Consider the following 16,642-nt stretch of genomic DNA (forward strand, 5'->3'; position numbering starts at 1 on the left):
GGCACTCCTGACTCCAGGGCTGGTGCTCTGTCCACTGTGTCACCTAGCTGCCCCTTCAAAGCTTTCTTTAAAGAGGGCTCAGAAGTTTCAGAACTTTCCAGGTCAGCAGTTCTGCTCGGTTTTGACTCCACAGAGCATCACATCCCCAACCCTGGTATCCCCTAGTGCCCACTCCCTCCTTTTCAGCTTCTTTATGTGTACCAACTTCCTCTCTTAGACTGTAAGCACTGATAATAGGGGTTGTCTTTTTCTTATTTGTATCACCAGTGCCTGGCACATAGTAGGTGCATAATAAATGTTTATTCAATTTAATCACGATCCTATGAACTCTGTGGAACTGAACAATATTTTACAAAATATCTGCAAATCACTAAACTAGAATTACTTTAGTTTATCTCTTTCGCTCATCCCTACAGTCTCAGTGATCTGACATTACTTGCTCTCTGAATATGGAGAGTATTACATTAAATTAGTCATCAGAAAGAGAAGCCATGAACACATTTGAAAATGTAAAGTATTGGATGAAAAGATGAAGTCCCTAGGTTAGTCAATCAATTAATCAACCTTGCATTTTATTAAACACTTACTGTGCACCGGGTAAAGCAAGAAAGATAGAAGCATTTACTATGCTGAAGAGAAGAAAAGGTGCTCAAGATGGGAATGGCCTTTGCATTTTGATAATGGTAAAGAAAAGTCACAGAGACTAGACAGCTAATTAATGAAGCTACTTGGTTTTAAAACTGAGACTTACCAGGACCTAAAATAAGCGTTCCACCTTGCTGAGCTGGATCTCCTTGAAAATCAAAGACAGGGCCAGTCACCGCTCTCCAAAGGCTTTGAATGCTTCCTGACAGTAAGTTGGATTTCACATGTGGACTCCGCACTAAAATGGTTAGCATTCATCTTTCAGTTACATTAATTCATATTTTATAAGGATTAGGTTCAAAAAGTCATTAGTCTCTCTGTGGGAAGACAGGCATGCCAATATACTGTTGTTGGAACTATGAACTGGTTTAATCATTCTGAATATTAATTAAGAATTATGCAAGAAATGTAACTGGGGCAGTAAGGTGGAGCAGTGGATACAGTGATGGGCCTGGAGTCAGGAAGATTCATCTTCCTGAGTTCAAATCTGATGCTTAGCTCTGTGACACTGGGCAAGTCACCTAAGCCTGTTTGCTTCAGTTTCCTCATTTGTAAAAAATGAGCTGGAGAAGGAAATGGCAAACCACTCTAGTATCTTCCCTTAGGAAACCCCAAACGGGGTCATGAAGATTTGAACATGACTGAAATACCTGAACAACAACAAAGAAATGTAATTACTCTGTTCCTACTCTTTGACCTAGCATTGCTAATACTGGGCATGTATCTGAAGGAAATCTAAAGCAGACACTAATATCCAATACATGCCAAAATACTAAAAGAATCACTTTTTGTGATAGTGAGGGAAGTGAAACAATGTGGTTGTCCATCAATTGAGGAATGTATGAATAAACTGATCACAAATGTAATGAAATATTATTGTGTAATAAGAAGTGATGAATATGAGGAATTTATTGAAACATGGGAAATTTTTCTGGACCGACAGAGTGAAATGTGTGTAAGCAGAAAAACAGTATTCAGGTGTGGGGAATGTGAAGTTTGGATTCAGTCAAAGGGCCACACTTGAGGACCTAGAGGGCCACCCTATACATAATGCTAACAACAATGTAAATGAATAAATTACTAAAAGGAAATCAGACTTTGAGGAGATGAAAACCAATAATGGTCCCAGAGAATAGATAATAAAACATATTTCCCTCTTCTCAGCAGAAAGATTGGTCACTATACTGCTTGTTTTTGTTTTACTGTTTTCTTTGTTCGCAAGGGAGAATTAATTTCTTTTTTCTCTCTCTTTTTGTTTTTTCCTTTAGGCAATTGGGGTTAAATGACTTGCCCAGCGTCACACAGCTAGTAAGTGTCAAGTATTTGGTCTGAGGCCGGATTTGAACTCAGGTCCTCCTGACTCCAGGGCCAGTGCTCTCCTTACTGCACCACCTAGCTGCCCCTGAGAATTCGTTTCTAAGGTAGGGGTGGAAGGCAGTATATCTAGAAATGATGGTAATATAAAAATAAAGGGCATCAGTAGAACACAATTTTTAAGATTTAAAATAAATATAAAAACATTTTAAACAAATTTTTAGCCTCTCGTGACATCTTCCTCACAAATGTGCCAACTTACCTTACTAGTCTTGCTTTCTATTTCCCACTTATGATTTTTGCCTATAAAGGGAGCAATTGTAGATTTAGTTAATTTTCTCCTCCTACTCCTGCTCTGTTGGCCATACTGGTCGTGATTTTTTTTTTCTGCTCCTTGATTTGTTCCACTCCCAACTCACTTTACCACTAAGTGCCTCCTATCTTTCCCAAGTATTATTTTTTGTCTTTTATTTGTTTGCCAACTTTTTTTTTCTTTTCCTGTAGTGAATTTGATTCTTTAACCTCACTCCCACACCACTGATGGAATAAAACTTCCTTCACTTTCTAAATTTTATCTCTTGATCCTTCTGCTACTCTCTTTCTTGACCATATAATGCCAAGCTGGAAGAGATATTCAAAATCATCTAGTTCAATACCCTCATTATACAGATGAAGAGAACTGAGGCCCAATGGCTGTCCAATATCATGCAACCACTGTGGCAGAGGTGAAACTTGAACCCAAATCTCCTGAGTCTACTTTGGGTGACCATTTCACTATCCCATACATCTGATCACTAAGTCTTTTTTAGAAATGAGTCTATTTCTAGGGGCAGCTAGGTGGCACAGTAAATAGAGCACTGGCCCTGGAGTCAGGAGGACCTGAGTTCAAATACAGCCTCAGATACTTGATACTATCTGTGTGACCCTGGGCAAGTCACTTAACCCCATTGTCTAGTACAAAAACAAGAAATACGTCTATTTCTAACAAGTCTTTCCCTTGATCACCCTTACTTTGTTCCCTCCTTTGTCCTTGACCGCCTAGGATTTGAGAGTGCAGTCTTGCAAAGGTTATTATACATGAAAGACTCAATTTGCTTTTATTTTTTGTTAGTCATGAGAATGAACCCTAAAATCTGAAATAGTTTTAAAAGAAGTTCATTAGGTTGTTTGACAGGCAGAGAGCCAGAAACAAGGGATGGCTCCCTTCTTGAGCATCTGTGAGGTTACCTTATAGAGAGCCCAGACAAGGTTATAAAGGACATGTGTCTGTCTGGCCTCACGTAGGCAGTAGGTAGTCTCTAGAAGAGCAGAGTGAGACGTACATCAGTTGATAGGTTAATCTAATTTAGGGGACCCAAAACACAAGCTTTGAGTAGAATCAAAACAAGAGCTGAGCAAACCCTGAACAAGCACTGGGTTGTATCCAAGCATTCCTTATCAATTTTGTTCTGTGAAAAAAGTTCAGGGAAGCAGGGTGGCAGCTAGGTGGTGCAGTGGATAGAGCACTGACCCTGGATTCAGGAGTACTGGAGTTCAAATCCGGCCTCAGACACATAACACTCACTAGCTGTGTGACTCTGGGCAAGTCACTTAACCCCATTGCCTAGCCAAAAAAAAAAGTTCTGTGTGTGAAAAAAGTATAGAGAAAATATTTGTTATTTATTTAATATTATTCAAACTTAGCTTTATGTGGCAAGAAAATTGTCTAATCAAAAGATTACTGTAGAGGTCAGGCTGACCCTCACACTCAGGGAAGCTGTTCAAATCTTTGGTTACTGATTCTGGTATTTAATAATCCTGTTTGTCAGTCAGTTACAGTTCTAGTTGGTCTACTTTCATTCACCACTTTTGTATTAAATTTCTCAAATTCACCACTTTTCAAACCATTCTACTTTTGCAGTTAACTGCTTTCTTTACCTCAATTCTTCTCACTCGCTTAACTTTATCTAAATCAAAATTTTACTTTTGTATGTCCTGTCTAACAAACAGAATGCCCTGTATTCAATTCTGAGATGTATATTTTTTTGTTTTTCACTAGGGGAAAAAAAAGCCACTTTTCCCTATTAGGAGCTAACAAGAAACAAGAGGATTTAACAGAATCATAGGCTCATAGATTTAGTGTTGGGAAAAAACCCTAGATGTCATCTTGTTTAACACCCTAATCTTACAGATAATGAAACTGAGGTGAAGAGAATGTAAGTGACTTGTACTAAGCCACATAAGTGCCAAGCATTAGAGTCAGAATTCAAATTAGGGTCCTCTTAATCTAAATTCCTTACACCATACTGCCTTTATAAGTATACAGTGGAGTGATTAATTTATTCAATCAAGTGAGCTCACTTAAAGTAAGTGATAAGATGCTCAATCAATCTCAATCACAGGCTTTAAACTAAGTGCTAAAAATACTTGGAAATGGAATTACATTGCACAGGAAGAAAGCTTTGGATAGGTCAGAGAGAACTGGTCATGCTCCTAGAGTCATCCACCTAGATAAACTGTCAAGCTAGTTTCAAGCTGGAGTCACTGGAGAGTTTGAAACATGTGGCTTTCCAATAAAACCCCCAAAGAGTAACACCCTGGGGATGGAATGGGGAGGAGAGGCTTCTGGCTTCAGCTTTGGCTAGTTCTTCTTCCTCTCTCCTTCCCCCAACACTGGCCAGAAGAGGACATTGTGAGTTTCAAAGGGTCTAGAGGACTCTGGATTTCCCAGTTTCCTATTAAGTGTCCTGGCAGCATCAGTACTGGCAGCCAAAGACAAACTGGACAGAGATTTATAGCTCTATAAGGAGTCTAGCAAAGAATGCATATCATGCCTAAGGGAAATTTCTTGAGCACCCCACAAATGGGATAAGAAAACTTCCAACATCTAAGAGCTGAGAATTACTCCTTTGCCACATATACCATTTATGTTTAAGCCTACTTTCCTGGAAACTCTGCATGTACTTATATGAGAGTGTCTTTGTGGGGATGTTTTCTACCAACTCTTCTCACCGTAGAAATACTCCTTCCTTAAAAGCTAGTTTTCTGAAATGGTTCTCAACTGATAATATTGGGGTGAAGCACATTAGTGGAAGCTCAAAACAATGGCACTAGATAATCACCCTCAATTCAGGGGTACCCTTAGGGTCCTGAGGGGCAGACATAGCCTTGCTCCAGGACCCAAGACTCATCTATAAGAGTGTGAGTTGAGATAGTATCTTCAAAAGCTTCTATGGGCTGCATAAACAATTAGCAGAAACAAATTTAGAAAATCTCTGTGTAGTAGGGAGGTGATAAAGGGTACCCCTAGTCAACTGAGTCCCTCTCCCATCCTAATCTACCTGATAAAACTACAGGGTGTGGATCTTAATCAGAAAGGGACACATCCCACAGAACTTGATACGTGTTCTGTCTCTTTGCTAAGTGATATGCAATTTGCTGGAATGACATAGAAACTCCTGATTGGTCCCCAGAGACTGGACGCTGCCCTGAGAGTGAGGAAGAACTGTCTATGTTGGTCTATAAGATGAATGAGGAGCAATATCTCTGTCTTTGGGATCCTTCTCTTTTAAGACTCTTCCAACACTCTCTCACTTGTAGCAGGGGTAGGGGAGGGGAGGAAGAAGTTTTTTCTCTCTTGATCCCCCTGCCTCATTCCCCAGTAACAATAGAATCTACAAATATATAGCAGAAATAATGTGTACTAGTCCAGGAGACTGGACTTCAGGTCCCTTCTCTTTCCTTTCTTGAGCATAGGCAACCAACATTCTGAGAAATGGACCATTTTTCAACCTTGCCAGTTACCCACCTCACAGGTTACTGAGTTTGAAATCAGGCTATCAGTGAAGCAGAGAATGAGGAACTTCTCAGAGGAGAATATGGACATCACCAGGATCATCCCAGAGACAAAGAACTAAAGAAATCCATGTCCTGGCTGGCCAGGAGATCTGGACCTTGTGGGTGACTCCGATAGTGAAGGTCTGAGGTGAAAGTTAAATCTCTCTCACGCAGCTCTACAAAGTTGCCATTAACTTCCACGGGGAATAGAATGAATAGCATTTGAAATGTGTTTTGCTGTTGGCATTTCTTCATGTGTGCTGTTCAATCCTTTGCATCTTAAATATTTTCTGTGACAAAGGATATATAAACAGCTGTCTTAGACTGAATCTCCATATTGTACATTAACTGACTTTTCTAGAAGATATTCTATTACCTTAATCATTGTTCTAGAAATTTCTACTCCAGGATGAGGACAGAGCCAGACAGAAAAATCTGACTCTCTTCCCAGATGAACTGGCCTGTGTGAAGACAGAGCTGGGGCCCCTTATGAAAGGGGGTATCCTGGATCACGGAGGATATCTGTTATCTTTCAACCTTTACATATTTACTATAGGAATCACTTTTAGTTTAGGCAGAAACTAAGCCAAACTAAACAGTTCACACCTAACTTATCTGTAAAATGAAGGAGTTGGATTAAAGGGCCTCTGAGGTCCCTTTCATTTCTGTATATGAGCCTATTATCCTAATTACACAGAGCTCTATCAATGTAGAATCTATTAGGATTTTCAAAGAGCACAGGAATGATGCTCTCAAAATGTCATGGTCATGATTCATATGATACTCCTCCACTCACACCTGCCTCTCTTCTGTCTCCCAACCCCCTACATAATAATTACTATTTCAGGGAACTAAGATCCTAAATGAAGATTGAATATCTAACTTGAAATAAGAAATTATTAGCCCTCATAAAATGATAATTTTTAAAGCCTTTGAACAGAGGAAATAATAGAAAGGGAAGTTTTAAAAAAACTGCATAATACATAAAATATCTGAGGGCCAATCTGCTAAGGTACACTCAAGACTTATATAAATACAATTATAAAATACTGTGAAGAAATAAGGAATGACTTAAATAATTGGAAGGATTGCTTCAAATTATTTGGAATTGCTCACACCAATGTAATAAAGATGACTATGCTATTTAAATTAATTTATTGACTTAGTGCCAGATTAATCAAACTAACAAGGGGATTCTTTATGATGCTAGATGAAATAACAAAATTAATCTGGATCAACAAAAATTCTAGTTTCTCAAGGCAAATAATGTAAAAATATAATTTTATATGATACAGAAGCAATCATTAAAAGTAATTTGTATTGATTAATAATAGAAAAGTAGATCAGTAAAAGAGACTAGATAAGGAAGAATCAGAAACAGTAAATGAATTAACTAGTGTTCAATAAATATGAGAACATACATTACTTAGGAATGACTTCTTATTTGACTGCTGGAGGGAAAAACTGGAACAAAATTTGGCAGAAATGGGGTTTAGATTAAAAACTTTTACTGTATACCAGCATAAGCTAAAAGTAGAGATATGGCCTGAATAGAAAAGATCATGCCATTAAAAAATAGAAGACAGTAAGATTTTCAAGGTGTTCACAACTATGACTAATGGGAGAGTTCTAATCTAAACAAAGAATAAAGGCAATCAGAAAAAAACATTTTAAATTTGACAAAAAACCCCCTAAATTTGGCAGTTTAGATTATATGAAATTTTTGAATGAATACAATTCAACTAAGATAAAATGGGATGTGGTCAAATGGGAAAAACCTTGAATTATATATCTCTAATAAGAGTCATAGGATAATGGATTTAAAATAGAAGGGACCTTGGAAGCCAAATGGCTAATTAAAAAGGGCTTAGCACAGTGTGCCTGGCACATTTGTTGTTGCTGTTGTTCAATCATGTCCAATTCTTCGTTACTTCGTTTAGGGTTATTTTAGCAAAAATACTGGAGGGGTTTGCCATTTCCTTCTCTAACTCATTTTACAGCCAAGGAACTGAGGCAAACAGGGCTAAGTGACTTGCTCAGAGACACAGGGCTGGGGAAGTGTCTGAGGCCAGATTTGAACTCACAGAGATGAGTCTTCTTGTGTCCTGGCCTGGTACTCTATCCACTGAGCAACCCAGTGGCCCATCTGGCACATAGTAAGAATTACATATAAAAGTTAGCTATTATTATTAATACTGAAATTGCTGCTAGAAGACAGGCAGCAACTTTTTCCACTTTTGATGGAACTGTGAAATAGTCTAACCATTCTGGAAAACAATTTGGAATTACCCTTTAAAAGACGCTAAAATGTCCTTTCCTTTGTCTTAGAGACTCCATCTCTAAGTATGTACCCCAAAGATGTCTAAGACAGAAAATAAGGTCAAATTGCACACCAAAATATTCACAGCAGCACTTTTTGTGATAGCAAAGAACTGGAAATGAAGTAGATGTCCACTGATACGGAAATGGCTAAATAAGTCATGTTACATGTATATAATGGAATACTATTACAATGTAAACAACAGTGAATATAGAAAGAATTCAGACAAGTGTGGGAAGAGTTATATGAACTGATACAGAGGAAATAGACCCCCCCCACCAAAAAAGTTTGCAAAATGACTAAAAAAATGCAGATGAAATAAAAACAACAAAACTGAATACTGTGTAATGATAATGACCAAGCTTGATCCTGGAGAAGAGATAAGAAAAAGCCCATCCTTAGATGCTTCTCAGAGGTGGTGGACTATGGATAAGGAACACTGCATACATTTCAGATTCAACTGATGGGTTGGTTAGTTTTGCTGAATGACTTTTTCTTTTCTTTCTTTTCTGTTTATTTACAAAACATGGCTCTCTATGTAGGGGAGTTGGGAAGAAAAATTTGGAAATTAAGGTGATGTAAAAAGCAAAATATCAATAAATTTTTAAAGACTCCTGATTCATTTAAAGACCCCTGACTCATTATTAACTATTCTTTTCCCCACTATAATACATGTTTATAGATTCACAAACAAATATATTCACAAAAGGAAAAAATGTTTTCTACAGTAAAATGAAAGACCCAGAAGTGTATTTACCTGATGTAGCAATTCCTTCACCTTTCTTCATTCCAAGTTTTCTATAAATTTTTCTCTCAGTGTCAACATAAATTTCATGAGAATACCCTGTCAACTTGCAGAAAGGCTAGGAAAGAAAAAGAAAAATTGAGTCTTTCAAAAGGAAAAATATGAAAAAAATAACACTGATTTAATTTTATTCGTAAAAACTAACTTGCAGCCAAAAAATTTACATAATGTACACATCTAATGTCTGAAAGTAAGCTGGTTTAATCTCACTTTTTTCTAAGTAGAGAGGAAGTATGGCACAGTGGATACAGTTAGGAAGAATTGGATTCAAGTTCTGTCTCTGACACATAGTCTTTACCTCTAAATTCCCTAGGGGAGTATCTGAGAGATGACAAGTTATAAATAGTTGCAGCTCAGCACCAGTGGAGGGAATTTCCACACTGGGAGCTCTATACAGCAATAGAATCATAGATTTGGATCAAGAAATACAATTTTTCTTACTTACCGACTACATACCTCAATGTGTTGGAAAGATGACTGTCCAATAACTATTAGTGTGATATTGGCAGCCTTTAAGAGAGGAAAAAAAAGATTTGACTATGTAAGATTATAGCTTGTCTTTAATGGTGTCTCATAAAGCACTTTAACAAATATCTTATTCATTAGGAACCATTTATTTTACATCTGTATCCTCACCCTTCAATTTTTATTCTATTTTAATAACAATGTTCTACTGCACCAGAATGAAAGATTCCAAAAATGTATAAGCAATAACAAAAAAGGTATGCTAATTCTAAATCATGAGTTCTGGCAAGATGGTTCAGTAACAGATCATGACTAAGCCCAGCTCTCCCTCATTACCTCAAAATAGTTAGCAAAATGAAATAGTGTAAACAAAGAACAAAAAGAAGGAAAAGGAAATATTTTTCTTACAAGGAAAATCCTGGAGGAAAATGGTGAACAAGCAAGTAAGCAAAAAAATTTCTCCTGAATGAAGAAATATTATGACATAAAAGGAAGAAGAGGAGAAATCCCCATGGTGGTGGAACAAAAAACTCCAGAAAACAGAATGGAAATCCTCACTTTTTTTTTTTAATGCTTGATGAAAGCATTAAAAGAAGAGATAAATAAATCATAAATAAAAAAGTAAATCAGACTTTTAAAGAAAAATTCAAAGAGTGAAAATGGTTGAGAAAAGATTTTTAAAAAATGAATAAAGCAGTGAACACCCTGAAAAAGAGAATGGAAGAGATGGAATGCCAAAATTCAAAGGTGTAATAAAAATACTAAAGCAAAAGCAAAAAGAGTAAAATTGGAAGAACATGAAAGGTCCCTACAAATTAAAGCAACTTACCCTAAGAACACTGGTTGGTAAGACAATTGTGGCAAGCCCTACAAAACTTTAAGTTTTGTGACACTTTCCATATTTGGTCTCTGAAGCTCTGTAGGCCTTTCTTGCTATGTGTATGAGATATAGTGTTGCTTTCTAGAACTCTGTAACTGCCAAGTGCTATCTTTCCTCATCTAAGTACTATAAATGAATGAAAACTGGTTACTATAGAATAAAATTGCACACACATATTTATATATAACTATATTAATAAGTAAGGCCTTTATCACCTTGTTAGGATCTTTGTGGATGGGACATTTATTTATTTTCTCCTGAGTTAGAATTTCACATATTGAATCATAGAGAAAATAAACACTATAGGAGACTTTTGATTCTCCAGAGAACAACTGAAGGTCATTTTTTCTGACACCTGCCTGGTAATTGGCATGTATCCTATAAGTGTTCATTATCCATGAATAATTACTTCACAGGTAAAATGCCCATCTTGGCCCAGATAGCACCAGAGCAGCAGGCATTGTGAACACTCTCCGTGTGTCTCCTTTTAGCTAACTTTGAATACATCAGGGAACATTCCACTCTCATCCCTCACGACTAATTACTGTGCTCAGAGATAGAAGAATTTAGATCCTGAAGTGGAGGTAATATATAACACCTTGTTCCACCAATCACTATCCTGGAACACCAGAAAAGGAAGGGGCATCTCTAACACTCAGGAGAGATTTTACTACACAAAAAAGGAAAGCTGGGAGGCCATACTATCACAACCTAAGCAACTGCCATGCCATTGCCCCAAGCTAGATGAAGATATAAAGGCCTCAAGTGTCCTACTTATGTCTCTAGCCAGATGTGAAGATTATACTTTAATCTTCTATGACATTTAAATTTGGCATGTGACCTTCTCCCCCCCCCCTTTAGGACACTTGGGTCACTTCATAATTTGCCACCAAATAAAAGAACTAAAATTAGCAGAAGGAACTAATCAAGTCTCCTTATAATAAAATTTCTCAAATTCAAGGAGCCCTCGTTTCAATTGCTTCAGTGAATGGCCCTAATTTAATAATCTAATAACTGGCTTCCAAAAAAAAAGAAGAAAGAAACTCATGACGAAATAGAGTGCATGTATATACCACATTGTAAGAAATCATGTAAGAAAATTCCTTTTAGTATTGAAACTAGAGGGCAAAGAGCTGGTTCACAGGCTACTAAGAGAGGAGGCCTAAACTTAGCTCACTGTTAAAAGTATTTGACAAATTCCAGTGCTTCAGGAAATATCTCACAAGTAGCCAAAAAGGCACAGATCACATTATCAGTTTGGAGCTACAAGTGACCCTCAAGGTCATCTACTGTGATCTCTTTATTTTACAGATTAGGAAGCTGAGGTCTGAAAAGGATAAGTGACTTACCCATAGTCACACAGGTAGGACTTTAACCCTGGACCTTTGACTCCAGATGCAGCATTACTACTAACAGTATCATATTGTATCAAGTACAAATTGAGAAATTAAAGACTAAGCTGGAAAATAAGATACCAAAAAGCAAAGGAAAATGACTTGTACCCAAAGATAACTTATCCTGAAAAAAAAGGTAAGTATAACCCTATATGGGGAAATATTTTTTTTTTAACATAATTGATGTTTTCAAACATACTTTTTAAGAAGATCAAAGGTGAGCAAAGTTTTTAAAAATGCAAATGGTAACAAATGATAGCACCTTGGACCTAGGTTTGACTCCCATCTCTGACACTTAGTGGTGTGACCCCGGGAGAGTCACTTAACCTCTCTGTGCCTTGGGTTCCTGATCTATAAAATGAGTGAATTGGTCTTGATGTCCACTAAGGTCACTTCCATAACTAAACGATGATCCTATTTTTCCAGATTCAAATAGTTTAAAAAAACTAGATGATGGCCAAGTGCTTACAAGTTGCAAAGTGGAGAAAAGCCTACTGTCATAGGGTATGGGAATCCTACTCTGTTAACAGGTCATGGAAGGAGGGGGAAGGGAAGGCAATACATACATAGTACCTACTATGGGCCAGGCACTGTGCTAAGCACTTTGCAGATATTATCTTATTTGATCCTCACAATAAACCTGTGGAGCAGGTGTTATTATAATCTTCATTACAAAAGTTGAGAAAACTGTGTGTTAAGTGACTTTCCTGGGTCACACATCGAGTAAGTACCTGAGGTGGGAGACAAGCTCAGGTCTTCCTGTCTCCTGGGCCCAGTACTCTATTCACTGCACCACTAGCTGCCTCAGAAGGATTGAAGAATCAGCAATGAACTTAGGCCATAGGTGATCAGTAGAAGGTCAGGAAGAATGGAATTAGTATTTCTTGAAATCAGGGTGCCACAAGTGAAGGTCATTCAAATAAAGAGGTTGTCACCAAAAGGCAAAAGAACTCAGATATGATATAACAGAATAATGGTGCCAAATTAACAGAGTTAAAGCACTCATACTTTCTGTTAAAAGTCAATTAACTAGAAAAGGGCAAAGTATCATGTGTACGGGGGAGGAAAGTGTTTGTTGTTTGTTGGGAAGTGTCTGCTGAGTCAAAAGAAAGCTATCAATAATTTTTTTTGAGGCAATTGGGGTTAAATGACTTGCCCAGGGTCACACAGCTAGTAAGTGTCAAGCGTTTGGTCTGAGGTCAGATTTGAACTCAGGTCCTCCTGACTCCAAGGCTGGAGTTTTATCCACTACACCACGTAGCTTCCCCCTATCAATAAATTTTTAAAGTATTTTAGGGACACAAATCGCATTTAGATAACTCTTTCAATAAGTAAGATTTCCCTAAATTATATGATTAATGAGCTTTATTACCATAAAAAGTGTATGAGGGAAGAGTAAAAGCAATTAATAGTAGTTATTTAATCAGATATTCTCTATTCATTTTACTTTCACACATCCCAATGAAGAAGTATCAAATGTATTTTTGCTGAACATAAAGTACTGAGGTTTAAAGTCAGAAAATAAAATTTGCATCTGTATCTTTGAAACAACAAGACTTCTGCAAATGGTCATTCTGGGTAAGAAAGAAGCACAGGGAAGCCGAACCAAATACATGTGTAAACCTGAGAGAAAGATTGTTGCTAGTGCAACAAAGCAGTAAAAATGAGAGATTTTGGAGCCTGGTATCTTTCAGTCCTCATTTCCTGCGTGTATTAGTGTGTTTCTGCCAACTTCTCTAGATCTGACTGATATCTATTTGCATGGGCTGGCTCAATCCTATGGTATTTATGTACTCGACATGTATTGCTTACTGAGCTTGTGATTTATTACCATCTTGGGGGTTTGAAGGGTGCTAATGCACAGCCTAGTGCTGTCTGCCACCCAGTATCACATTACACTGAGACCATGTACCTCAGGTCCTGACTAGGAAGCATTTGAAGTCCTGCAGACCCATATCTTCTAGAATCTAGGACAAGCTCCTCAGCTTGTGAAAAGGGGTTCTGAAATTATTTTCAGATGAGAAGGATAGGACAAAAATGGTGAAGTGAATTGAAATCTAAGATAAGTAAGATGGTGGTAAGAAAGAAGCTTGGATAATTGAAGGCAAATTAGTTAACCCAGAGAGCTAGGTGACATAGTGGATAGAATGTTGGCCCTGGAATCAAGAAAAACTGAGTTTGAATTTTGCCTTTCAGACACATCCTAGCTATGAGAACATGGAAGTCACTTAACCTTTCTCAGCCTCAGTTTCCTTATCTGTAGAACTGAAAATAATATCTACCTCACGGGGTTTGGGAGGATCAGATGAAACAATATATGTACAGTGCTTTGCAAACCTTAAGTGCTATACAAATGTTAGATATTATATCCCAGGTTACTGAAATAAATTGTGCATATTTAGCTTGGAGAAGGCTTAACAGGGAAATGATCATCTGTCTGTAAACATTATTTGAAGGGCTCCCACATGGAAGATGTTACTTCGCTTGGCCCCAGAGGATAAAACTAATAGCCATGGACAGACCTTGCAGAGAGGTAGATTAAGGCTTAATGTAAGGGAAATCTTCCTAAAAATTAGAGTAAATGGAATAGGCTGCCTTTAGAGGTAATGGGTTTTCTCTCACGTGAGATATCAAAGCAAAGGCTAGATGACCCTTTTTTGGGCATACTGCAGAAGGTGTGTATTTACTTACATGTACACAAGTTTTTTTTCTCCTGATAGAATATAAACTATTTGAAGTCAGAGGATATAATTTGTAATTCTAGCACCTAGCTTGCTGCTTGGCACCCTTAATAAACACTTGTTGATGGACAAATCTTTCTCTTGCACATTTAACATACAGATTATTCCCACTCAGGAAACTTACTTGTAAGAAATTCTTAGGGATTTTGGCCAGGTCTTCCACATATTCTTTACAGATGTAACACAAGAAATGCTGAAACATCAATGCAGCAAGGTAGGCAGGTTAGGAACTCACATGAGCAAGAGGTAACCAAACATCTAGAAGGGGCCGAGTTTATATAAACTCCATACAAGTAAATGTTCAGCAAAAGGTGCCATGGGCGGACCAGTCATATTAAAACTGAAAAGAATCCACCACCTCCTTTGTTGTTGTTGTGTTTGGGAACAGGAAGAAAGGAGAGAAATACACCTTCCAAACCAGAGGCTGAAGAGCCTGACAGCTATTTTGCATTTTCCTCTTTCAAAAAGCAAAAGAAACAGGACTTTCATACTGAGGAAGGGAGCGGGACCACAAACCTATGTTCTCATTCTCTTGGCTTCTCTCTCTAGGCCGGATGGGACCATGAACTTATTGTTATAAAAAATATTTTGATAACTATTTCAAACCAATATTTGGTTTCCTTCGTAATCAATGTATTTTAAGTATTTAAAAAGTCGTCCTACGAAGGGGTCAGTAGACCACAATGCCAAAAGAGATAATCAAGGTTAAGAGTCCTTTGCCACAGGAAAGGTCTTTTAATACTCTGGGGAGGAAAAAGAAAGCAATAAAGCTCCTCCTGTCCCGGATTCCCAGGAACCTACAGCCTCTCCTTGAAGCAGGTCAGAAGCAACTTTAAGACTAGGCCGGAGGAGGAAGCTGTTCCAGGGAGGGAAGGGGAGGCGAAACCTCCCCGCTCCGATGTGGGACTTTGCAGCCAGGTCTCACCCGCACGAACACGACGATGGCTCGGCGCTCCCTGAAGAGCGCCCCGAACGGGATCCTTTTGCCGGAGGCATCCAGCACCGGCAGCTCGGCCACGTCCTCGGCCAAGGGCAAGCCGCGCTCCGGCTCCGGAGGCTGCAGCGGGCCCAGGCTGCAAATTTGCTGCGTGACCGCCCCGAGCGCGGCGCTGGCCATTGGGACACCCTGCTCGGCGCTGCCACTCAGTCCTGGGGGAAGCTAAGCGTGCAGAGGGGACTGGGTAGGTGGGGTGGACGAGGCACCCCTCGGTGGGCTCGCCTGCTCAAGGAAGATCTGGGAGGTGGCTGTCTCTTCCCCCGGAGCCTGCGGAGGTGGAGCCATAGGGGCTGCGAGGGGGTGGGCTGGCCTTGGCCGCATCTGCCTTCCTTCCTTGGACGGTCTAGACCTGCACTTCACGTCTGGGTGTGTACACACACACACACACACACACACACACACACACACACACACACACACTCACACACACACGCCCTTGGCCTTTCCCAAAAAAATAATAATTAAAAAAAAGATAACAAATAAACGTTGGATATTACTAGCTTCTTGGCACACTGGCACCCCTAACTCCCCACGCTTTGTGATGCTCTTCTACTGGGCTGGATGGAATTGCTAAAGACAGTGGGATGTAAATTTCAGCAAAAGAAAAAACATTGGTGCATCAGAACCCAGAGCTATTTAAAGCACATGATAAAAACACTCAAAAGTTATCCCATTTTTCCCCCTCTTCAACACGATAAGCAGTGTGGGTAGAGGCTTGGCCTTGGCGTCAAGAATATTTCAGCTCAAGTATTGGACACATAGTAGCTGTGTGGTCATGGAACAAATAAATCTCTTAACCGCTCAGTGCTTCAGTCAGCTCTCTATGACTGTAAATTATTATCCAGTTGCCATATTATACATCTGTGAGGGATTTCCCACCCCAATTAATCATTGGTCTAGCACTTGGCCCTCCCCCGCTCCCATGACAAAACTTTGTTGTCCAGTCACTTCCGACTCTTTGTGAGCCTATTTGGGGTTTTCTTGGCAAAGATATTGGAGCGATTTACCATTTCCTTCTCCAGCTCATTTTACAGATGAGAAAACTGAGGCAAACAGGGTTAAGTGACTTGCTCAGGTTATATAACTAGTAAGTGTCAAAGGCCGGATTTGAACTCAGAAAGATGAGGCTTCCTGACTTCAGGCCAGTCACTCCATCTATTGTACCACCTAGCTGACCCTAACAAAACGTTAGTTGATATCAAATTAAAGCCAACAAGATAAGAAATAATGGTATTTGGCAAGTTGAACAGGGGTAAAAAATTCTG

General features: G+C 38.8%; 1 protein-coding gene across 2 annotated transcripts in view; it reads right to left on the reverse strand.

Annotated features, from left to right (window-relative positions):
- PRXL2C (peroxiredoxin like 2C) overlaps positions 1-15,733 on the reverse strand; it is a 40,090-nt gene extending 24,357 nt beyond the window's left edge. The window contains exons 1-5 of one of the 2 annotated variants that reach the window (XM_078153014.1): positions 15,306-15,733; positions 14,505-14,573; positions 9,357-9,410; positions 8,853-8,958; positions 752-883 (exon numbers count right to left, since the gene is read on the reverse strand). In XM_078153014.1, the coding sequence (XP_078009140.1) occupies positions 752-883; positions 8,853-8,958; positions 9,357-9,410; positions 14,505-14,573; positions 15,306-15,497 (553 nt within the window). In that variant the 5' untranslated portion in view covers positions 15,498-15,733. The remainder of the gene's footprint in view (positions 1-751; positions 884-8,852; positions 8,959-9,356; positions 9,411-14,504; positions 14,574-15,305) is intronic. The other variant, XM_078153015.1, reaches the window with a different exon arrangement.
- Positions 15,734-16,642: the final 909 nt, after the last annotated feature.

Source organism: Phascolarctos cinereus, unplaced genomic scaffold (assembly GCF_003287225.1).
Source record: "Phascolarctos cinereus isolate Bilbo 61053 unplaced genomic scaffold, phaCin_HiC Scaffold_4;HRSCAF=312, whole genome shotgun sequence".
In the NCBI taxonomy this organism is placed as follows: domain Eukaryota; kingdom Metazoa; phylum Chordata; class Mammalia; order Diprotodontia; family Phascolarctidae; genus Phascolarctos; species Phascolarctos cinereus.